Raw genomic sequence first — 24,780 nt, forward strand, 5'->3', positions numbered from 1 at the left:
ATAAATAAATAAATAAATGAGGCTGTGTGTTTGAAAAGCAGCTGTGGAAAACACATCAATATTTGTAATTACAGCGGCAGCTGCTGCTCTGGGAGCAGTCAGGGATGAAGGCTGCTTTCCCACAGATCCCATACCCCTTCTCCCCACGTCACCCCCATCCCCACCACGGCAATACTCCCAGCTCTTCCTGCCTATGTGCCTCACACCTATGTATTTCCCATCCCTCCGTGTAGCCTGCGATGGCCACACAGCAGTCCTCGCTGCTGGCCACGTTCCCTAAGTGCCAGCTAAATAAAAGGCATTGCTAGCACGGGGTGCTGCAGCCACAACGGCTGGTCCTCTCCTGTTGGGATCTGCCCTACCCGATCCGCACATCACTTCAGGGAATCGGACATTGTGGAGAGCTCACGGCATCTACCAAATTTTGTTCAAGTTGACCAAGGGATTCAAACGCATTAGAGAACAGAAAGACAGACTGACGGGCAGAGGGTATAATCGCATGAGACTATTACCTTAGAAAAAGAGGCTTAAAAAATATCATCAAAGGACAAAAGGCACGAAGGCACCGCAGGGAAGGCTGACAAGGCTGAGCTGAAGAGGAGGAAAATGGAGTAACGCCCCAGAGGACTGAAATACTTCAAAATCCTTGCTCTCCATTTCAAATTAACTCAGTAAACTGATAACTATCAAATCAACTGGCCAACAACCTGAGGATTTAAATGAGCTTTTTGCTAACGGCACATGTAAACCCCAATGAATTCCAAACAGATGGTTTATTTAAAGATCACGTTGTGTGTACTATAATCAATATCCAGATTACAGCACAGTTGTTGCAAGGAAAAAGATATAATTGTAGACATGTAAAAACCCTCCAGTTTGGCCAGAGACTGGGCAAGAGTAATCAGCACTTCTTAAAGTCTTAGAAATGGAGTGAAAGAGCTGAAGTGTGTGTAATTACCAGTGAGGAGCATTGTAGCAAAGCAGATAAAGTTAATTATATAGTACAGGAGCATTTTCAGTTGATGCAGTAGTAATCGTAGTCAACAGAGAAGTGCCCAACAGAAGGAACCGCATACAATAAGAGCAATCATGTGGTGAAAGTGTACAGCACAAATTACCTAAAAAACAAAGGTAGATACAGACACACAGCTGGAGCTGACGAATCTTAATAAAGATTTGTGGATTTCTACGTGCAATACGATACCTTAAGAAGCAGCAGACCTTACCCCGTGGATGGTAAACCCCAAAAATCGTCACGTGAGTCTGGAGGCGGCATCAATATTTGTGCTCCATGTGGGGAAGCGAGGGCCAGATCCAGCACCAGTCTGGGACAATATTCACACCGTTTGTCATGGGAAACACCGGTTATGTCCTGGGCGCTCCTGCTGCGTATGAAAAAAATACACCAGCGGGTTGGTCTAGAGTACCAATTTTCTGAAAGTAAATCTGTACTTAGGAGAAGAGACGGAGTAAATAGACCTCACGTTGAAATTCAGGCTCGCAGGCCACCATTTCCTACAGACCACGCAACACCTGCATCCACCAGTCTGCGTTAAACACCGTGAGGCTGGAATACAGGACCTCAAATAAAAGGTTCGAGCATAAACCATTTGCATGTGCACACGTTTATGCACCTCCACAAACATCTTCTCAGTGTCTCTTGGTTTGATGATGGGACAGACACCAGAATTTCCCTTCCCTGTGCCAGCAGCGACCCCTCCCACTCCCCATTACAAGCCATTTCACCCAGGGGTTGTCTCTTCCCGTATGTTTTCGTGGCACCAAATAAAGTGGGCTCTCACCTGTTCAAAAAGAGCTTTCCCCCCCAAGATTTCCCAAAGAAGTGGTGTTAAATAAATCCAGGCTGAGGCACCAGCACACCATCACCCCCCCCTGCACCCAGGGCTGCTGCGGGAGGAGGCTCCCCCGCCGTCCCATCCCCACCTGCCAGCTGGATTTCTCATGGCCCTTAAATATTAATAGCTTTTCAGGTCTCTATTAACGATGCAGTTTTATCCTGCCTTCCCAAGGTAATAAACTCCCTCTAACATACTGCTTGTTGGAACACCCTGACTAACAGATTTTTAATGCTGTAAAAGACTTAATTTGGGGACTACATAAAACCTTGTCCTTCGAAGCATCCTGATGTGCCAGTGGGGAAGGATTTACTGATTCGAAAAGCTCCAGATAAATAAATAAAAGACACTTCTAATTGCAGTGAAACAGATACCTGGCTGATCAGCTGCAATTAGCAACACAGAGGGGGTGACAAAACACCACCAGGGAGGTCAAGAGATGCAGAAATCCCACTCCAAGGGTGTTTTCTAACTCTCCTTATGCTTGTGGCAGGGCTTGTCTATGGCAGCCGGCCAGCGGGACTGCGCTGGCAGAGGGCTTGACCTGTGCCTTTCACTGCTCGCTAACACAGACTCTTAATTTCTGAGAGCCAGGCTTCCAGAGATGAGAGCCACGTTTATGCCAACAATAATTATGAGAACAGGTAACTTTTAGGAGCTGATTGGGAAGAAATCAATGCCTAACACCTGTAGGTTTAGATAGTGCAGCTGTGCGTATCGCTGTCAACACTTCCACAGCTGAAGGATGAAGCCAGACGTGACTCAAGTGCCATCTTTTCCAAAGTTAAGTTAAAACAGCCCTGGAAATAAAACGAATGCATCGGCCTTGAAGTCTGAGGATCACAGCAAGGTTAAGAAAGGGTAATTGGTATTACTGAGGTGAGCCTGCACCTCGCGGTGTGATGGCTGTGCACACGGAGCTCTTCGTGACAGCAGGGACACACCAACCAGCGCCTCCCAGGACCCTTCACGCCTTTTGCGCTGGGAAAGCAAAGTTGTTCAGCAGCACTTGGGTCCCACCCGGGTCCCGTCTGCTGTCAGAGGATGCTCACAGTGCCAGGGTGGTCCTGGGAGAGGAAAGCAGAGGACTTCTGTGACCTGCTGCTGGCAGGTGCCACGTACCCTGAGGTGGGGTGAGCTTTTCTCTTCGCGGGCAGGGAGAGAGGAGCCCCCGGGCCCAGTGGGGTGGGACGAGCAGAGGGAGCGGCAGAAGCCGGGGTCCAGGCTCCACCAATGGAAATCGCAAGCCACTGCCATAGCGGGTGTCTCCCTGCAAGCAGCAAGTCACCGTCTGGCCGGGCACAGGGTCCTGGACACCAGGCGGTGGCTGGGGAGGGGGACACGGCAGGTTTCGGGTGGCCTGTCCCAGCTGTGCCCCTGCAGAAGGTCCCCAAAGCTTTCGGGTAGCGTTTAGCCATAGCAGAGCTTCACTTTGCACGCTGGGGAAAAAAAACAGTCCAGCAAAGCGAGCACCCAGCGGTTGGAGACGCGGCGCAGTTATTGCTCTGAAACACTGTCATCTTGTGGCTGCTCAGCTCCATCAGACACGCTGCAGCCCATGTGCCTTGATGGACATCAGGGTGGCCTGGGCATGGCTCCAAGGGCGAAGGGCTGGCCAGGACATGACAAGAAGCAACCCCACACTGGGGCATGGGGAGCCGCTGTGCTCCGGGTAGCGTTTAGTAACAGCTGTTACTGGAGGAGGAGGAGATCTGGAAATATGTTTGCACTCCCAGCTCCGTCTGTGGCCTCCCACGGCTGCAAAAATGATAACAGGGAGGATGGTGTTCACTGGGATGATCACCTGCCACTGCCGGGAGTGCTGACCATGTAAGATGTGTCCGCTTGGGACCCACAAGGAGCAACCGAAGCTCCCCGTGTGCACGAGCATCGCTGGGGGTGTGGGGTCTGCACCGCCCTGGGAGAGGGAGACACCGCCACAGGAGGAAAAGTCAACCTGTCTGTCCCTCCTAGACACCGGAGAGCCACGACACCCCTTGATTTGACAAGCAGGTGGGAGACCTCCGCTCCCTGTGAGAGGAGTGCAGCCATCAGCTAGACAAAAAGCAATGCTGGAGAGCAAAGCAGCGGCTAATAACACTATATTTTACTATTTTTAAGCTTGACTGCATGGCTAGAAGGACAGACAAACCTGCTCCAAAACTGCCATCAGGCAGAGGAGACCTCCTTGGATGCCCTGGATGCCATCGGAGCCACTTGTGGGATGGTGGGAGCAGGAGGGCAGGCAGGATCAGTGCTTTGCGGGTGCAGAGCCATAGGGAGGTGCTGAGGAGCTCCTGCCAGCTGCTGAAGAGGCTGGCCCCTATTTTCAGCCAGATAACCTGGCTATTTTATGCCATTAAAAGAACCTGCAGCACATCCGTGCTGTCACTCTTCAATAAAACAGCAGCATTAGAGTTCCTAGGAGCCACCACAGGAGCCCCGCCGCATCTTGCAGGGAAGGAAGCAATCACTTGAGGTCCGTTTTGAGGGGGGAAAAAAAAAAAAAAAAAAAAAGTAAAGTATTTATTCATTTGGATCCATCTGAATGCTGTAAGGCCACGTGAGAATTACAGTCACCACAAGGCCTTATTTCTTCACATAAATATTTGAGATATAAATATTCTCTCTGAATTTCCTTTCATGTTTAGCAGGGAACGTCACGTGCGCGTAGCCAGCTCCCTTGCACCCAGTGATTGCTTAAACATATATAAAGACGAAAATGCGGGCAAATATTTACAGACAATGAATGCCGGGCTTTTTAATTAACTAGTGTTTCATATGGTTACAAAACAAAACACAACATTTTAGCAACAACTAAACCCAGAAAAATTAAAATTTGCCTCCCTTACTTTTCTCCCACCTAGCAACTTATTCTGGGGGCAATTAACAAGCGGCAAATCCAGAAAAAGGAGAATGAAAAACTTCTTTCTCCCACAGCACGTAACGAAACTGTGGCATTTACTGCCACAATGAACAGGGGATGCCAAAAACCGCAGCAACATTGACCGGGCATGGGTATCTCAGTGGACAGTAAGAATGGCCAGAGCTATAATAGTTATGAATGACGTGAATTTTGGAAGAGATGGGGACCTCCAGCTGTGGCTGCAAACCAATCTTTATTAGGGATTAGGAAAAGAGCTAAGGTGACAGCCAGGTTATCTGCTTACAAGGGAGCTGCACATACTTTCCACCTTCCACCCAGCGCTGGAGAGATCGGCTGCAATAACTGGACGTTGGACAGGATTCAATTTTTTTTTCTTCTTCAATTTTTGTGAGCTAATCTCAGTGCAGTGCCTGAGCGTATGAAACATCAGCCTTACTTAGCAGGAAAAAAAAAAACCAACACCCAACCGGCCTTTTCTTCCTAAACAAGGCACGCTAAGAATAAACAGCATACCGCAGTGCCAGAGCACACTCCCCAAGAAATATAGCTGGGGACAAGATTCAAAAGAAAAATATGCGAGAGGCCTAAAAGGGTCTGTCATAAAAAAAATATAATTAATAGGTCTCTGAGCAAATGCAACGGCCAACAGGCAAATAACATAAACACTGCTGCAAAAGATCTACGTGCAGTTCTCTGCAAAGCAACAAAGCAATTCCTTATTGCGCAATCAATACAAAGGGTTTGCAACTCAAAAAAAAAAAAGAAACAGAAGACAAAAAACCCCAACCCTGCTCCTAAAGAAACAACGGAGCTACTCAACTTAAAACACAGATTCTCCTTTATTTCGTTCTGAACCAATAGAACTACAAGCCAATGACTCAAATGAAGGGGAAAAAAAATCCAAATCAACAGAACAAATATTAGCACTTACCAAAAATGCAGCAAACAGTTCCTCCCAGCAAGCTTCTAAATAACTCCCACCCAATATAAAGAAGCCAATCTTAGGAATGCACCATGCCGGAACAGTCGAGGGAACAGTTTCTCCCATGACCTGGACCAAAAACCCAACCCCAAAATAGAGGCATCATCAAAAAGCATTGTGTTTCACACACAATTCCAGCAAAAGACATCACTTGAAACCAGAAAGCACCTGGTGGAGCCCAGCTGGGGGTGGTCCGTTGGCAGGACCGGGGCTGATGGGGGGGTGACCTGCGGTGGCCACCCATCTCCACTGCCACCTGCCCATGGGCGCAGCTTGGCCCGCCGCGGCCAGGACCTTGGTACCAGCAGAGGCCAGAAAAGATAGAATGTTTACTAACGAGATGGAGAAACGTTAAGAAAATCTAAATGCAAAGTAGGTGGCAACGTGGGACAGAGACCAGGAGTGACACCTCCCCAACCCGGGTGAGATATAACCAGAGCATGGAGGGTAAAGTCCCTTTTATTTGCTTTTCTGAGCCACGTGCGTGCTTTGGGGTAACACATTCCAGCTTTTTTTCCTACAGCTATGAAAGCTACCAGCCTACTGTTTATTTATTTTCCACAGCAGAAGCGGGGATCCCGTCTAAGCTTCTCTCGCTGCCCCGTGTCCAACGCACCGAGCACCCGAGAAAGCCGTTTTTAGAGAAACCAGAGCAAAACGCACCGGAGCCGCGGGCACAGCGACAGGGAGAGCGGGGACAGGGCAACGTACGTCCCTCAGAGACCGCGCCTTCAGGCCCCGGTACCCCGCACGGCGAAGCGTCCAGCTCCTGCAGCCTGCACCGGGCGTGCCCGGCCCCTACCGCCTGCACTGTGGGTGCCCGGCCCCTACCGCCTGCACTGTGGGTGCCCAGCTCCTATAGCCCGCGCTGCATGCCCCCGCTGCCCCGCCGGTGCCCGCCGCACCTACAGACACGGTACCCTATGGCCTGCGCGCGCCCGCCCCCTATAGGCCGCCCTGCGCGCCCTCGCAGTGCGCGCGCACCCCCCGAGCAGACACCGCCCTGCGCATGCGCGCCCCCCCCCCCCCCAGCACGCACAGGCCTCCGCGACGGCAGGGGGCGCTGCGAGGCGGAAGCGCCCCGCCGTTTCCGCCCGTCGCGGCTGAGTCACTGGGCCGCGCCGCCGCCGCCCGGAGCCGAGCTGCCCGGTCCCGTCCCGTCCCGCCGCCGCCATGCCGCTGGAGAACCTGGAGGAGGAGGGGCTGCCCAAGAACCCCGACCTCCGCATCGCCCAGCTCCGCTTCCTCCTCAGCCTCCGGCCCCGCGCGCCCGACCCCGCCGCGCGCGACGAGCTGATGGCGGCCGTGCGGCTCCACAGTGAGTGCGGCCTGGGCTGAGGGGAGCGGGGGGGAGCCTGTCCCTCCACGGGCTGCAGGGGGGCTCTTTCCGTCCTGTCTGTCCGTCTGTCTGTCCAGAGGCGTGCGTGAGTAGGCAGGGAGCCGGTCTGACTGTCTGTGTTCATTTGTCTCTGGCGTGGGTGAGTGTTTGTGCGGGCGTGTACACGTTTGCCAGCTGGAGGGCATCAAACTACCCCTGGGGCACGGCCAGTCCGAGAGCAACAGGGGGTCAGGTGGGATAGGAAGGGGGTTGGACGCTATCAGCGTGGTGCCTTGTCCCCAGCTTTGCCCACTGTTACATCGCGCTGGTGTTTTAAAAGGCACTGGGGTCCACTGCACTCAGGGTGGGATAAACAGTGAGGAAAGTGAAGTGGGAGAGCTATAAAAAGAGCGGTGATGGAAAAGAGTCAGCAAAAAGATGTGTGGCAGGCAAGGCCTGCTGAAACACCAGCTCAGTCACGTCTGATTTAAAAGTACCTGATAGTAGAAAGGATGGAGTCGGCAGTGACAATCCGTGGTGTTGTCTTTCGGTGCTCTGCACTAGAAACAGGCACACACTTGTTGCAGCAATTAATAGCAGAAGTCTTCCTGCTTTTCTTTCAGATATGGCTCCATATTATGAAGCCCTCTGCAAGTCTCTGGAATGGCAGATAGACACGGATCTGTTGAACAAAATGAAGAAAGCTAATGAGGAAGAACTGAAACGTCTTGACAATGAGTTAGAAGATGCAGAAAAGATCTTGGGGGAGAGTGAAATCCGAGATGCAATGATGGCCAAAGCTGAGTACCTGTGCAGGATTGGGGACAAGGTTGGTTCATGGCAGAGGCTTTACAGACTCATTCGAAACACTGCATTGTAATCTTCTGAGCTAGGCAGGTTCCAGTGGAAGTTCACAGGGAGGAAGCTGGGTGACTTACAGTACATTTTCTCTTTGGCACAACTGAGACATAGACGGGAGATAGGGGAGGGTGTTACTGAAATTTAAATTGTCTAGAATAAAAACAAGGGGCCCTTGAAAGAAAACATTTTTTCTTGAAAGGGGGAAGTTATTTTCCATTTGCAGATGCTATTTTTCACTTTCCATGTGTCTTTAGACTTTTGTAAGCTATTTACGTAGTGCGACTTAATTTCAAGTTACAGATCCTTAGATTTAAAAGATAGATAAGATTGGCTCTTTTAACTTAATTTAAACTTTGATTCTTTAAGATTATTCAGAATACATAACGTTGAAGTTCTATGGGAAACTAACAAAGTCACAATTATTGGCAGAAAAGAATGTGCGTACTTATGACAGACATTTTGTAAATATTCTAGGTGCTTTTAACATTCTTACAGTAGAAAATACTGTCTTGTTAGGAGGGAGCTTTGACTGCGTTCCGCAAGACTTACGACAAAACTGTGGCACTGGGACATCGTCTGGATATTGTGTTCTACCTTCTAAGGATTGGCTTGTTTTATATGGATAACGACCTCATCACACGGAACATTGAAAAGGCAAAAAGGTACCGCTTGGGTAGTTTGAGTGCACTAAAGCACTTTTGAGACAACTGTAACAAAATAAATAGAAGATAAATATCGTGCTGTGAAGAAATTATACTGTCTCACTGGTTACAAGATGGAATCACAGAGTGATGGGTGTACTAGAGAGTTTCCTATTCCTGGATTTTTTTATGAGGGGGAAGAGAAAAGAAAGGTTAATGTTTTGTGCCAGTTATTTTCTAGCAGCTGACTTAATTTGTATTTGTATCCCACCCTCCACTCCCACTTATCTGTTCTGTAGCTGTTAGAAGACAAATAACTTCGGGTGTCATTAGATTGTACGATCAAGTGCAGTGCAGGACTGCGAGCTGAGTCCAGCTGCTGCCAGTGCCACCCAGCTGGTTCTGTGAACTGTCAGTGTTTCCTCTAGAAGCAAGAGCCCGGTGTCATCATGGTGTGCTTTGGTGCCGCTCTCCTTCCCTCATTTCCACTGCTAGCTTCAGTGTCTCTGTGCTGTCTGCATTTTGAACTTGAGTCGCTCCTGTAGCAAGCTGCGGTTCCCAGTCTCTTTGCTGGTGCTATGAGTAACCAAGGCAGAGGGTCTTCCCAGTTACCATGTTCCTTGTGTTGCCGCCTTAGCAGATTTTGTCTCGGCCTCTGCTCCTGCTTATAGCCGCATAAATTTTACGTTAATGTTATCCTTGAGAAGTGGCAACTTTTAATTTTTCTTTCTGTGCTGCTAGTTGGATGGCTTTGATTTTAGCAGCATAGGCAGTTGAAATAAGCTGCCACAGCCAAGCTTGACAGTAATATTTACCTGCACATCTCAAAAGACTGTGGTCACAATTTTAGAGGCTGTAAACTTTTCCTTTCAGTTGAAGCCTGCCCTGTGCAAAAGCATCTGGCCTCTCCTGTTCCAAGGAAGCCCCAGGTGTACAAAGCCTGGACTGTTTCAACAAGCTGTAACATAAAACAAGTTATTCTTCTCTAATCACATGGTATCAGTTGATTTACTGTACTTGTTTCATGTAACTTATTACATAATACATTTACATAAGTAAATATTTCTTTTTGTTCTATTTTAAGTCTAATAGAAGAAGGAGGAGACTGGGACAGGAGAAATCGTCTCAAAGTGTACCAGGGCCTTTACTGTGTAGCTATTCGAGATTTCAAACAAGCAGCGGAGCTCTTTCTTGATACAGTTTCAACATTTACATCCTATGAACTTATGGATTACAAAACATTTGTAACGTACACGGTCTATGTCAGCATGATTGCATTAGACAGGCCTGACCTCAGGGAAAAGGTAAGGAAAGCAGATGAAAACACCAGTTCAAACAGACACAGCCTTTCTTTAACTTGTTTATCTCCATGCTGAAAATGATGGTGTTTAAACATGGTTCTTTGCTTTCAGGTTATCAAAGGAGCAGAGATTCTGGAAGTGTTACACAGTTTGCCAGCTGTACGACAGTATCTCTTTTCTCTGTACGAATGCCGTTACGCAGCCTTTTTCCAGTCACTAGGTAAAGCTGTGTTCTTTCCTACAACGCTGTTTCAGGTGGTTCAGTTATTTGTTTCAGATCATACACAGCTTTTGTGGAGTAGCTACAGTCTAGAACTAGAGCTACTTTATGCAGAAAAAGAAGAGAGGTGTGGGGGTTTTATTGACCAGTGACCTAAAATTTGTTGTGGTTTGATTTCTAAAACAAACAAATGAACCTTCATTGCATACAATAAGCTTTATGAATGCTCCTGCCTGATTAGGTAGAAAAGCATTTTGAAAATGGCTATGGAACACCGTCTTACCTGGAGAGCTGGGTCAGATGGGAAAGCTTTGAAAGGTTTTATCTTTGAAAGAAGTGATAGGACTTGTAGTCTAAAGGCCCTGAAATCTCAACCTGTGAAAGAAATTACATAGAAAGTTTTCATTGTTGTTACCATTGGCTTTCTGGTCTGGTTTCTGGGTGAAAGGGTGACAACTGAAGAAAAACTTCTCAGAAAACTCCCATTCTTGCCAGTATTCAGACTGCTTGTTTTCCTTCAGTGAGATTTAGAATACAAGAAAATAAGGTATTTAGGAAAAAAAAAAAAAACACAACACAAGCCCCACTTCATTTTGTAGAAGTCTAGGCTTGATGAGATTAAAAGCTAAAGGCAACATTTTTCTATTGTTGGTCTTATCACTAGCTGAGAACTGAAACTGTCAGGAGAAAGTTACTTCAGAGCCTGGAAATCCTTGTAACTAATGCGAGAGCTAGTACCAGAAAGTTAATCTTATTTCTTTACAACTTCGGATAATGATGTTTCTTCAAGTAGTTACATACCAAGTACTGTTTGTTTCCCAGCACTGCGATGCTCCTGTGTGACTGCAGACCCGAGCACGCACCTTCCATGAGGTCGTCCCCTGCAGCAGGGGCACGACTTGCTCACACCCTGGCGGAGGGATTCTCTGCTGACAAACAGGGTCTCATTAGCTTTGCCGCGGTGTTGGTTGCCTGTTAGTACTGCTTCTGGTTCCAGAACTGATACAGACTATATGAGTTTACTTCTCTGTAGTAGAATACCTTTCCTGTCCTGAAGTATGCAAGAATACGATATAATTATGTTCACACTGATTACTTATTAACTGGTGTTACGTGTTTTGTGTACACAACTGATATTTTACATTTCCTAGAGATTACTGACTCTCTCTTTTTTTTTTTTTTTTTTTTTTTTTCTTTTCAGCTATTGTAGAGCAAGAGATGAAAAAAGACTGGCTGTTTGCACCCCACTATCGATACTATGTACGGGAAATGAGAATTCACGCATATAGCCAGCTCCTAGAGTCTTACCGGTCATTGACATTAGGATACATGGCAGAGGCATTTGGAGTCAGTGTAGAATTCATAGATCAGTAAGTTATTCAGCTTTTTAAGTTCATAAAGATCTCACTTTACACCTTAATTATTTATAGTGATCCCACTACGAACAAAAATCTCTATTCTACTTTGATTCTAAACATACCTAAATTTAAGTGAACCTTACAGAATCAAAGAATTGTCTAGGTTGGAAAGGACTTTTCAAAGAAAATTATTTGATTGCAATCTCTCATGATGACTTTTCCAGTGTTTCTTTGACTCTAAATGCCATATGAGAAACTAGTCTTTCATTAATAATTAAGAAAAGCAGCATATTTAGAGCTACTAGAGAGTAGGGATCTATTAAGAGACTTTTCTAATGAATTGACTGGCATTAAGATCTATACATCAGGATAAATTCCGTATAGGAACACTACATGACAGCTGCCTTTGAATTTGAAGAGTAGTTGATGCTAAGCCAAGTGATAAATTTCACTAACTCAAGTGATTCTTTGGCCTGAGAAGAAAATACTAAGACATTTTGTATTCAGATCACTTGAATGATTCTTCTTGTGTGTAACATCCAAGCTTTAATAAGACAAGGATGCATAGGAAAGATAACTTATGAAAATATATAGGCTGTTGTTTCAGAAATATAGCGTGGTGATGATGTTATTTTGTAGTAGCAGGTTCAGTACTGAGTCTACAAGTTCTTGGTGAAACATGATTTAACCAGCTGCCTTTTTTTTTTTTTTTTCCTTAGGGAGCTTTCAAGATTTATCGCAGCTGGGCGATTACACTGCAAAATAGACAAAGTAAATGAGATTGTAGAAACTAACAGGTAAGCTCGCAATTCCTAGAAATCGTTTTTGACAACCTAGTTGAATTCTATACATTTTGATCACACTTATTACAGAAGTGTAAGTACCTCAGTGTAAAACGTGTTCTCACTTCTAAATCTGTTTTTTTTTCCCCCCCACAATTCCTAGGCCTGATAGCAAGAATTGGCAGTACCAAGAAACCATCAAGAAAGGAGATTTGCTGCTAAACAGAGTTCAGAAACTTTCCAGAGTAATTAATATGTAATTTTTTTAATGCAAGGGAATGCAAAATTTAGATGTTTAAAACATTTTGGAAGTAACCTATAAATATATTGTATAACTTGGTATACTGTAGGTAAAAAAAAAATACTAGCAAGAGAGGTAGTGTTTTTGCTTTCCACTTCATTATGTAAACAATGTTCTCTTTTGGTGAATGGATCCCAGTTCATTTATTAAATGTATGATACAGTTGGTGATCTCTTGTAATATACTTTGTTCCTTTACTTGACTGTGTGCAGTATTTAATAGCAAAGCGGGGTCAAGAACAGAGAGAACTAATGGCAATTCTGTGCTTGTTTTTTTAAGACTTCTGTTTTCGCCTTTGATTCAAATACAATCAGTTGCATAATAGTAAAGTAGCCAAAAGTTTTAGTTTGTGCACTGTCCAGGCAGAACAACCTCTTGTTATGGGAGGATTACAGCTGAAGGGAGAAGCAATAAGGATACAAATGGCTGTGGTGAAGCAATAATACAACCACAAAAACTCTAAGGACTGTAACTTTGAGAACATCTTTAACTGAAGCAGCCTCTCCCTTAAACCAACATTTCTTCTAGCTGTTGAAAAGACAGTCAGCACATTAGCAAAGCATTACCTTTGAAATTACTTCCTCTGTTAGATTTGCAGATGTCAAAATGACGGTAGGAACAGTGGAAGATACTATTGCAGTTGGACACAACTGATCAAATACTGGCGGGGGTTACGTTTCTTCCTTCACAGTGTCTGAGGAATAAATGTTTCAAGTGGGCTGCTGCCATACTGATGACACATGGTTTCTGGCCGCAGCGGAGCCTGGCAGCAGCTGTTTACGCGCTGGCTTGGCTTGGCTTGGCTTGAGGTTTCTTTTTTCCTCCCAAAGAGAGTCTGTGACTTAGTTCTGTTCGCTGTTTGATGCCACTGCACTTAGCAACAGAATCCATTTACTGTCTGTGCTCATTGCGACTTTAATGCTCGAAGTAACACCAGCAGGTAGATACACCCACTGAATGGTCCCGATGTTTGGAAGCTACTGTGCAACAGCCAGGACAGCCCGGAATTTCACCTGCCCCCTCCTCTTACTGCCACATCATGGAGGATCTCCCCTCTTTGAATTGCTGCCACCTGCCCCAGGTTAGACTCCTCAGCCACAACCTTGAGGGTCCATTAATTTTCTTCTCTGTTGAACTGTTCTGAAACCCAAAATATGACTTTTGACGACTTAGTAGAAGCTAGTTTGGTTTTGGGTTGGTTCCCCCCGCCCAAGAAGTAGCTATTTAGCTAGAGTTTAAAGATTTACATTTCGGACAGTACAAACTAGAAGAAAATTCTGATCTTTGCTTTCTTTAGAACAGTGAGAGTAATAAAAGAACGCCCTAGCTCATTTACCATGTGGTCAGATAACCATTTTATATTTTGTGTGTTCACACACATATCACTTGTTATAAAGTTTTAATTCATTTAGGCCAGTATTCAAATTTTTCAGAGCTGCAATAATCTCTCTCAGGTTTTCTAGGTCTCTTCCATAGCAGATAAAATACAGCTAGCTGGGAAGAGTTTAGTTCTGCCTGCCTTTTGATAACGCATTTTCCACCTTCCATACGTGCAAACGTTAAGCGTATCAGAAGACCGTACTGCGATGGTGTGAGCCACAGGCATCACTGAATTGAGGGATTTCATTTCTGGTACACAGATGAATTTTCCTTTCCAACATATTTGTACCTGAACTGGCCTTAATTTACTGTATCAAAGCTTCACGAAATAAATCTCAGGATTTCCATTCAACTTCTGTATTACCATATATATTTTTAACTGTAAGTTGAAGGGAATAGAAACTTCCTCAAGAAAACCAGACTAAAACGGAGGCTTCATTCACTCAAGAGAAATCTTGCTGCTCTTTTAGCGTAGGTAAGAACAACAGGAAAAAAAAATGGAAATATCTACTTGGTGAGAAAAATGTTACTAAAGATTTTTAGAGTACTGCAAAGATATTTGCAGAGCTTTCATTTTTTATTTTATTCTAACCATCACTATCATCCTGGGGGAGCCAAGCATCTAAAAACTGGGTGTTCTCTGCTCAGGCTGGTGAAAAACCAGAACATTCAAAACATAAGTGCACATATCCTGCCAGAGCAAAGGCAGAATTCATTTTCAGTGTGCCACCAATAAATTAAACCTAGTACGAATCTTTGTCAAGATGTCAGCATCATCTAGAAAAAAATGTTAATTGCAGTAGAGACAGTTTTTAAAGACCTCCTTTAAAGATCCCGACTTGCCTTGCCTATTTCCTGATCTCGGCCTGTGTCCTGCGAAGGAGGATCCTGCAGAACTTCTTGACAAAGCTTTTGGGGCCAGGCAAGAAAGTTGCAACAATTTTTTTACCTGAACAATTTTAATGCTTTCAGCAGCGGTTCAGCCTCTCAAGCCATGCCAGGTAGCGGTGGGATAAATCTCTGGACAGTTGTAGGGAAAGGCAACAACCTCCTGACGTCCACAGCTGGGCGCACACAGCACACAGCCACGGCAGCTAGCTATTCTCCCCTGAGAAAAGAAAAAGCGATCCGGCACACAGCCTTTTCCAAAGAGCAAGGATGCCATGGGGGGTGCAGGTCTCAAGCTAACCAATGCCATAATTTTTTCTATGCTGTCATTTTTAATGGCCTACTTCAATTTCCACGTCGAATCAGACGCAATAGGAGTTCCGCTTCCTTTAAACCCTGAAGCGACTGCAAGTTACCGTTCGCTGTCCCGTGATCTTGTTAGTTTTACCTTTGGTTTATTTCGGCTCACGATTTCCGTTTATTTAACTGCGATTGCGAGTGGCACCGCAGACGCACCCGGTCGTGCCTCAGCCTTGACACCTCTCCACGGATTTATAGTCCACATGCCAAAGTTGTACATTCTCTCTCGTAATTTAAGCCCGTGCAGTTCCTTGAACTAATGCCATTCTCCAATTTCGCTTTGGAAGGCTGACTTCATGCTGGCACCAAGGTAGCCAGAATCCAGCAGGGATTTCAAGCTTACAGCCACACCAGAGGGACAATTTCCACCGGGCTCTGCAACACACGCGCTGCCCTGAAGCGGTGGGAGCACAGGGGGAAGGACAGGAGACGGAGCATCGTAGGGTCTGGCACTAAAGTTCTGCTCCAAAATGGTTGAGATCTAGTTTGCGCACAAACCAAAGGCTCCATTTCTTCTCTCGCTGAAGGCTGGGCTCCAGAGTTTAAAGTCCAGCCTTGCAGAGAAGAGACAAGGCACTTGGTTTTGGAAAAATGTCACCTGCTCTGGATGGGAAGGGACACGGATGAAGGGAGCTCAGCTGTAAAAGTGGAGGACAAAGGAAACTTCCAGCACCGTGTTGGCAAGCAGCTAAGCCCAGCAGCGACGCGCTGTCCCGGCGGATGCTGAAGGAAGCTTTTGTACCGATTTAGACGTCACCTGCAGTCATTCCCCGCGGGCTGGGACAAGGCTTTTTGCCTGACCGCATCTCTCAGGCCAGTTTTCATCCTTCGCAATGGAGTTTGACTCCAGGTTAGTTTGAACAACTTCACCCAAGGTTTTTGAGATTCCCCTGAAGTTTGGTGGGCCAGAAAAACCCAAACCAACACAAGCATATGCTGCTTTTCCATGACAAAGCTCCCACACTGCTCGTTAGGAACAAATCCAGCAGCTAACGCAGTTCCCAGCCAAAGCGCTGTGAAAAGCATTCAGTCAAATTAAGAGTCCCACAAGCCACGTGTGTTTGATTATTTGTTGCAGCAGAATGCGATAATAATGAACCAACAGGAATTTGCATTTAAATAAAGCCAATTGCGAGCCCTTGTATCGGTTGTTTCGGTAGCTGGCAGAAGCGAGCGTGGTACAAAGGCTCGGAGCGTCGGGGCTGTTCGCGGGGGCGGGGGGCACGAGGCCGGCTCCATTCCCTGCCTGCAGCGCTGCGGGTGCAGGACTGGGATTGAGGAGTTTTCCCACCCAAGGTGGTTGCAGCCTTTGAGCCCAACACATCTCCAGCAGGAGAAGCCTGACGCCTCTGGGCTCAGAGGACACGTCACCAGCTTCCATTTGAAATCACAGAAGTGTCCAGGTTGGAAGGGACATTTCAGTTCATCGAGTCCAACCATCAACCCAACACTGACAAAACCCATCACTAAACCGTGTCCCTCAGCACCACGTCTACCCGTCTTTTAAATACCTCCAGGGATGGTGATTCCACCACTTTCCTGGGCAGCCTGTTCCAATGCTCAATAACCCTTTCAGTGTAAAAAATTTTCCTAATATCCAATCTAAACCTCCCCTGGCGCAAATTGAGGCCGTTTCCTCTTGTCCTATCTAATGCAAAGGGCATCGACAACACACGCACGTGCAGAAAAGCGCAGGCACAGAGAACCTCCGACACCCGGGTCTGCATTGCCGGCGCTATCAGGCTCAGGCTCCTTCATCACCAAGCAACTCTTCCTGGAGATCAACTGGAGTATTTTCCTATGAGATAATCGGTGATGGGAGAGAAACTGCTTTCTACCCACTTCAGGGAAGTCTGTGTCCATGGGGTTCTACTCCAGCACCTGGCTGGACAGGTGACGTGTCCCTTTTCCATGACAAACCCCTTTGAACTGATCGAGTTGTTGGGAGAAGCAATAACCCACAGAGCTGCTCTGCTCTGCCCCAGGGCAGGCTCCGGGCTCCGTACCGGTGTCTATCCCCGCAAAGGACGGGGAGAGGGGGGACACCCCAAACCTGCAGAGCTCCGAGACGCCTCAAAGAGCTCAGGCTTCTACGGGATAAACGCAACTTTCCCCCCCCCCTCTTTCTTCACCTTCCCAGTTTTAGAGGCTACAGAACCCTTTAAAAGCAGAGTTAAACCTTCAGCATTGAAGCAGAGACGGCTCAGAGTCACGGACGTGCCCAACTGATGGCGAGCGGAGAGCTCGGCTCCGCTCCACCAGCTCCCGTCTCCGGCGCCCGCAGCTCACAGGGTGGAGCAGACATCAGGAATCGCTACTGGAAAAGAAGAGGTATTCGCAGGAAGGTGAGACAAGAAAATAAATAAAAATCTTCAGTCAACACAAAGATACTAAGTGTAGAAATACGATCAGGACTTGCAAAAAGGCAAAGCAGAAGCTGCTTGCTGCCCGACCCTCCCCATTTGCGTCTTGTAGCATTTATTCCAAATACTAAAGAAAACTTTTTTTCTTGCTGCTATAAGAGAGAGAGAGAATAAAGGAAGCATTGCCATGGATGGAACTATGAATTCCTACCCCATGAACAGGAATTTTACCAGCTCCTCAGAAGGCATCCACCGCACGCGAGTCCCATGCAGAAAAAAGCCCGCAGGAGTATTTCAACCTGCTGAATTCACACCCTGGGTCTTTGCACTGTGAAAACACGGAAGATGCTTCTTTTTTTAAGGAAAAAAAAAAAAAAAACAAAAAAAAAAAAAAGGAAAAATGATCATGCAACATACCAAATTTGGGGTTGTAAGAGCTGCTTCTCATTAGTCTATTTAGAAAACAATAAAGCATGAACTTTAAATAACAAACCGTCCTGGGCACGGGATAACCACCGCGGGGTCGATGCAGGCACCGCTCAAAACCAGGTCCCAGCCCCGCGGTAGGTGCAGCCGCGACGCCGACGTGCAGCGACAGAATTTGACCAGGTCCAATCCTCTGAAATTATTTCACATAGGCACCGATACAGATAACGTTTTCCTTTAATGGTGAATGATTTTATAATGAAGCAGAAACATATAATGTATTCCATGCAACCAACCTCATTTATTGAAAAGTCCTAATTTTATTGCCTTGTTTAGTAACATGTTTGTTCAACAAACTAATCTTTTTCATGAAGCAAAGCACAACTTTTTCTTATAAATAGTATAAATTATTTTATTTACAGAAACTTGTTACAAAACAAATAGACTATATATTTATTTTTTTCTTTTAAATATCCAAAGTAATTTTTTCTATCCCATGACATTTGTTCATGTACTATACAGCAGCCAACACAGAGTTCAGCTGATCAGATGCTCTTGATTATGTATACAAATTATCAAACTATTCACACATTTTACACAGGAGATTGCTTTTAGAACCAGGCTCAACACCGAGCAAGATGCTTCCGAGGCCTACATTCACATTGACATTATGTAGTGCTCATTTTCAAATTGCCCTTAAAACGTAAAATATCTTGCACAAAAGGTAAAAATGATTATTTTCTGCTGAGCAGTGAAACATTTAAGAATCTTTCCAAGCCCAATTCCCTCCTCCGGGACAGAACGAGTGAAAGACGAGAGAGAGATTCCTTGGCAAGAGAACTCGTACAGGAAGACAACTGCCTTAGAAATGCCATGTGGAAATCACATCTTTATTTTCTAATGGTTTTAAGAGGTACTTACTCGGGTTTTTTTGTTTGTTTGTTTGTTTTTTCCTGGAATACCGACTATTTCGAACGTTTTCTAAATTATTTCATGTATGAATTAATACCCCTCCCTTCCCAAAATGAGGCAGTTCAATAAACTGCTGGTTAAAACCATATTTCGGCGTTGTATTAAATATGATGGGATCGTTCCAACACAAGGTACTCTAATTAAAAGATTTTACAAAAGCTACCAGCATCATTCGCTTTCGTTTGTCAACCCATCTCATTAATTTCAGACTATATATATATATATGTATGTGTATATACATGTACACGCACACATACGTATATACGCGCACACATATATTATATATCGGTGGAAAAAGCAAGCTCCAAAATTTCAACTGAACATTCAAGTCTTTTAAGGAGAAGCTGTCTAAACAGTCCAAGCTTAAAACTAGTTATATCAGGCACTTTCAGTTTTTCCGTTAGTTTTTAAACCACATGAGACCCACACGAATGCGCACGCACACGCACACAAACACTAGGGGAAAAAAAAAAAAAAAAAGAGAGAGAGAGAGAGAGAAGCAGTGTGTCACTTCACTAAATGTAGTCCTCTGGGAATCAGGCAAGTGGATAAGCGATGCCGGATGGACCAGTTCGGCTCCGGTCCCACGCTCGGGTTCCGGCGGCAGAAGGAGAAGCAGAACCCGAGCGCGGGACCCGGGCGCCGCTTCGCGCGTCTCCACTCCCCCAAGACGTGAAAAGGGACACAAGCTTTCACAAAACGGAGGCATCCCTTAAAAGTCGCAAAGTAGGCATGTTAGCTATTGGCTTGGCAGTGAACCACTTCAAATTATAAAAAGGTATTTGCTTTTTTTTTTTTTCCTGCTTTTTTTTTTTTTAATTAATTAATAAATAAATACTAGATGATCTCAATTGTACCAAAACTGGATATAAGAAAAAAAGACCTGTGCAAAAATACATATTTAAATATGTACAATCAATTAACAAAATATGTCTTCTGAAATAGGGATACTTCAATATTTATAATAGAACAAGAAATTCCAAAATAAAGATACAAAAGTATGCTTTTTTTTTTCTTGTATAATTCTTTGTTCATCATTGCAGCAATTTTTTAGGTTAAGAAAACTGCAGGAGTCATAACGAGAAGTTGGAAAGACTATAAAAACTGTATCTCTTAAATTAATACCAAAATCTGTCTAGAAACAACCCAGCCACTGCAAATTCAATTTTGCAAGGAAAATTAATTTTAAGCTTCCTTAATTATTTACAGTAAGAACTATGTGACAATAAAAGCTTCAGGAACAATGTTCTGCTTATAACCAAGATCTAAAACATAACAACATCGAAGCAGGTCTATGCTCAAGGGCAGACGGGATTTCGGATGTTCTACCTCTCGGCTCCCAATGGCTTAAACCCGCAGGACACGGGTGACGGCAGACACTGGCTCCGTACGAGCAGCCAGCAGGAATTACACTTTTTAACGCGTCTGCACGCTATCGAAGGAGCACGAATTTGCCATTTATGCTTTCAGATCAACAGAACCTTAAAAAAAAAAAAAAAAAAAAAAAAAAAAAGGAAAAAAGGAGAGTTTGATCACAAACTCGCTAGCGTTCAATCTCGCCAAATTTGTGTTTCCTTTACCTTTGTGTCTATCAAGAGTCAAATTGCACTTGTGAGTGACGCTATCCTGACGTGGAAGCTCTGCCCCAGGGGCTTCATCAGAGCGTGGATTTCACTCCGAACATGCAGGATTTAATACTCTTTGATTTCTCTTTGTGGCGTATCACTTTGGTTCCTTTAACGCTAAACCAATCGCAGTTCTAACAATCCTTTCAACAGGGCATCTTATTAAACACGAATCCTTTTGTTCCTGGAAAGTCGTCTATTTATTATTTGTTTTTGTTTTGTTGGGTTTTTTTTGTTTGTTTGTTTGTTGTTTTTTTTTTTTTTTTTAAAGTTTGCATAATAAGCGTCTGTAGTACGTTGCTTTCTCAATGGGATCTTTTGTATGGACTCAAAGCTAAAGTGTCTGCATAGAGGCTTCTTGTTGTGTTGCTGCGTAAGAAGGGTTTCGTAGCAAGTTCAGGTTAAACTGAAAGCATCGTCAGGTAAACAACTAAAGCAACTGCTACTCAGAGTGGCTTTGGATTCCCTGATGTACGACTTGCCACCAGAACTGGGGAGAAGGCTGGGCTCCACGAACAACTGGGCAGGCTCAGATTGTCTCTTCTCAGCAATAGCTGGTGCCCCTTTAAGGCAGAGGAAAAAAAAAAAAATAATAAAATAATATCTTCTTGGTTAGGAATTTGTTTTTCCTTTGCTTTGCCCCTTAATAAAAGTTTAGTCAGTTTTGAGACTTCACCTGATGTTTAAAAACTTAACAAAAACATCCAGACGGATCAGATCACAATACGGTAAGCCCTTTAGCAGAATTCACTTTTGAGGTGTTTTGAAGCAAGACAAAATAGTTCATAAAAATTGACTGGACTACATAAAACTGTGTAAAGCCCCCTTTATTGGTAAAGGCTGGGTAGGTGTGGGATGACTGATGCATAAATCTGCGCTTTGCGGTGAACTCGGCTGTCAAATTGGCCTTTATTCCAGAATTTTGGGGGGAAAAAAAAAAAAAAAATCTTACTGAGCGGTTGAAAGCATAACTTGTTAAGGATTTAGTCATACAAACAAGGCATAAAGTAACTGACTTTTATATTTTTTAGAAAATACTTAAATACTTTAAATACTTAGTTTTAAAAGGGCTTTTTTTTTTTTTTTTTTTTACAGGCTGGAAGACAAATCCAGCCTAATTTAACCAATAAAATTGTTTATTTTTTTAAAATAACAAAGGCCTACGGTATACAGTATAGGTCAATAAATACGTTCTTTGGGCATATAGTTTTAGAGGTTATTTTGCCTTTGTCCGTTTGATGGTTTTGGATATTTTTAAAAAACAAAATTTACTTTTATTTTCTTCTGCAATCATATCTCATTCAAAAGAATAGAAAACAGGTTTTGTATCATGCAAGTACGACATTTTTATACTTGTTTTCTGAGCGATGGCCTCAAACAAGTTTTTCTGGGTTTTGTTGAGTTTGTTTCGTGGTTGTTTTGTTGTTTTTTTTTTTTTAAACTCCTGATAGCTTCTTATCCCAAATTACTTGCAAAAGGCTGGGCAAAACACAGACTATTTTTTGAATTGTGCTATTTTTCTATTCCATTAAAGGAACATTGCTATAAAAACACTAAAGCCATATTTCCCTTCTTGAGGGCTTCTTTCCATTGTGCCTCACACGTTTTTCCCCCCTTGTCGCGGGGTCCTCTCCGTTGAGGGTGTCTCTCTGGTTAGCTATCACCTACAAAAGACACCGTCAGTATAAAAATAAGTCCACAGTAACGTTTATTTCCCCCCAGAAAACATTCGTTTGCCCAACCAATCTATTGTCAAATAGTGGCAAGATGATGTACCCCTGTAAGGAAAATCTCACAGGTTTGTAGCAAACAGTCCAGACCACCCTTAACACTGATAAGAGCAATTACGTGGCTGAACTTCATCCAGTGTCCGTTTCTAGTATATTCGCTGCTACAGACATGGCTTCAGGGAAATTCCTTGTTTAAGTGACAGTCCAGTAGATTTCCACACCTGAGGACCATGGGAAGTTGGGAAAACTCAAGGCATCTTGGAGTCCAGAAATCCAGATGGAGGTTTTGCTTGTAGTGAAAATTGTCCAGTTGGTTTCTCACCGCGGTGCGCTCAGCTATCAGGGACGTGCCTTCGGCTTTTGGGCAAGCAAAAGAGAGAGAAGGAGGAGTGAGCCAGGCTGATAGCGCAGGTGCCCTTAAAAGTCATTTTCTGGATAACCAGAGCATATTTTGGGGAGAATCAGCAGACAATGGGACACCACTAACATGCGGTGGGGCTTCCCCGAGACTTGACAATTCTCAAGCTAAAGCTCTTTAAAGTTATAGTGGTTTCAGACATGATTTCCTTCCTTAATTCACTCTAATTATATTTCTCCTGTATTTATACTGCAGTTCCATCTTCTATACTCTCCTCGAGTTGTATCAAATTATTTTTACCCCTCCGAGTGATCCGCCAAGTCAATTTGAATACTGTTATTAAGAATTCTGAGCTACCGGTTTCTAAATTACCTCTCATCCTAACTTATCAAGAACTTTCTCTCCCAATATACAACTTTTCCAGTGTGACTTATTTCAAAAAACAAAACCCCAAACTAATTTTTAAAACGGGATCTCGCATAGTCACGAGATCTGCTTCCTCTATAGTACATCTGCTTGCTTTACTGACTAAAAAGGTTTCTATCTTATTTATAACATTTAATCTTGTTATTACTAAGAAGTTAGCCAATGACACCTTGGGATAATAGGCTTATTTTATCACAGTATCACAGTTCTGTTATCAGCACCGCTACGTTCCACTTTGTAGACTGTTTATTACTGACACAGAAACAAAAAGTCAGGCTGAGACATGCAGCTCAGTTCCCTGGCTGGCTGGCAAAATTTATTTTTGAAATTTTTTTTTTTTTTTTTAAATGTGAGGACTGAATTTCATCCGAGAGCAATTCACAGGCAACATCTAAGGTACTTGGAACGTTGTATTTAAGGTTACTTTATAAAAAAGGCTACACTTTATAAGAGTATTTATAAAAATCTTGTGTAAATGTACTATAAAAACACTCAAAATGCGTAGTGGACAAATAAGAGAACTATCTTTTACTTGAACAGGATCTGGAATTGGCTAGCTAATAATTAAGGGAACACATGTAAATAAGCATGCGAAGAGGCACGATCATATTGGCTTAGGTCGAGACAAAATTTCATACCTGATGAAAAAGAGAATTGTTCATCAGTCCTTGCGTCCCTGGGATTGCACCAGTGTGTTTTGCATGAACATTGTTCACCGATGTCAATTTGGCAACTTTGTTTGATTTGCTGCTGCTGCTGCTGCTGTTTATGCTGCTTGAACCAGGTGAGCACTTTCTTTTCTTTCCTATTAATTTGTCAAGGGAAGTATGCGAATGTGAGAAACTGCTGTGTGAGTTTACAGTCAGCTCGCTGGACTGATGAACAAACGGCCCCAAGGAGAGCGTGGAGTCGCTGCTGTTCATCATCACACTCATCCTCTTTATGGATTCTGCAGGGCTTCCAGTCGGAGGACCCCTCCCTGATTGGTCGTGTTTGAGGCTAACGGAGTTAGCTTTGCTAGTCATACAGTTGAGGCCAATGCTGTGGGACGAAGCCGTCACCGAGGGATGATAGGAGGTCCCCGAGTTTCCAGAGTTAACCACACAGTTTTTTCTAAAGGACTCTGTGGAATGAGAAGGTGCTAGCAGTGCGGAACTGTTTTTACGCTTCTTTCCTGAGCCGCCGCTGCTACTGACGCTGCCGGTACTGTTACAGGTGCCACTGCCAGCAGAAGATTCCTTAGGTTTAAAAGATTTGCTGGATTTCATTTTCTGAGGTTTGCTGGGCATAGGTGAAGGTACAGAGGAAAGCACTGTAGGTGTTGAAGGGGACGAAGACACTTGTCTTGATTGCATACTGCAGACAGGATCCACTGCACCCAAAGTAGCAGGATTGGCATTTAGTGTCGTTCCATGTGATGGTACCGATTTATTATTCAGAGACACACAGGAAGGAGATACCAACGCTGGCGAGGACATAACCGTGGTGGGTAAGAGGAAACCTGCCGCGCTGACACCGTACTGTGAAGCAGGCATCGAGTTTGTCCGATGTGGTGCACGAACTGCTGCTGTGTTGCTAGATGCTGGGGGAATTTTCCTGCAGGTGGACAGAAAAACAAATAAACACCTACATAGCTATCATTCTGTGGAGTAACAACCAGTCTAATGATGCTACATTAAAGTGCCTGTATCTTGAGGCCTGTTGATACTACTAAAATATTTTCTTAAATTAATTATTGCAAAAAA

General features: G+C 44.4%; 2 protein-coding genes and 1 long non-coding RNA gene across 9 annotated transcripts in view; 1 reads left to right on the forward strand and 2 right to left on the reverse strand.

The window, feature by feature from the left end:
- Positions 1-762: 762 nt before the first annotated feature.
- On the reverse strand, positions 763-6,643 carry LOC134521689 (uncharacterized). Its single transcript, XR_010072834.1, has 3 exons — positions 6,389-6,643; positions 5,675-5,794; positions 763-1,385 (listed from the first exon to the last, which is right to left on the reverse strand). It is a non-coding gene; the product is annotated as an uncharacterized LOC134521689 (long non-coding RNA).
- A 156-nt stretch (positions 6,644-6,799) lies between these two features.
- On the forward strand, positions 6,800-12,677 carry PSMD6 (proteasome 26S subunit, non-ATPase 6). Its single transcript, XM_063348135.1, has 8 exons — positions 6,800-7,043; positions 7,667-7,872; positions 8,421-8,566; positions 9,630-9,849; positions 9,958-10,066; positions 11,268-11,436; positions 12,144-12,221; positions 12,370-12,677. Exons 1-8 carry the CDS (start codon positions 6,899-6,901, stop codon positions 12,464-12,466), a joined length of 1,170 nt encoding a protein of 389 aa, XP_063204205.1. The 5' UTR covers positions 6,800-6,898; the 3' UTR covers positions 12,467-12,677.
- A 6,140-nt stretch (positions 12,678-18,817) lies between these two features.
- The window catches only part of ATXN7 (ataxin 7), an 88,828-nt gene continuing 82,865 nt past the window's right edge, over positions 18,818-24,780 (reverse strand). For 6 of the 7 annotated variants that reach the window (XM_063347717.1, XM_063347721.1, XM_063347716.1 and 3 more), the window contains 2 exons: positions 23,674-24,631; positions 18,818-22,608 (listed from right to left, as the gene is read on the reverse strand). In XM_063347717.1, coding sequence (XP_063203787.1) covers positions 22,591-22,608; positions 23,674-24,631 — 976 coding nt within the window. In that variant the 3' untranslated portion in view covers positions 18,818-22,590. Of the gene's footprint in view, positions 22,609-23,667; positions 24,632-24,780 lie in introns of those variants that run through there. The other variant, XM_063347720.1, reaches the window with a different exon arrangement.

Source organism: Chroicocephalus ridibundus, chromosome 10, assembly GCF_963924245.1.
Source record: "Chroicocephalus ridibundus chromosome 10, bChrRid1.1, whole genome shotgun sequence".
Lineage (NCBI taxonomy): Eukaryota > Metazoa > Chordata > Aves > Charadriiformes > Laridae > Chroicocephalus > Chroicocephalus ridibundus.

Bases quoted from the DNA above. Each gene is read 5' to 3' on its own strand.
- PSMD6 (XM_063348135.1), top strand. From the start codon at position 6,899: ATGCCGCTGGAGAACCTGGAGGAGGAGGGGCTGCCCAAGAACCCCGAC. The intron at 7,873-8,420 runs GTTGGTTCATGG...CTGTCTTGTTAG, and splicing joins TGTGCAGGATTGGGGACAAG to GAGGGAGCTTTGACTGCGTT. The intron at 8,567-9,629 runs GTACCGCTTGGG...TTCTATTTTAAG, and splicing joins AACATTGAAAAGGCAAAAAG to TCTAATAGAAGAAGGAGGAG.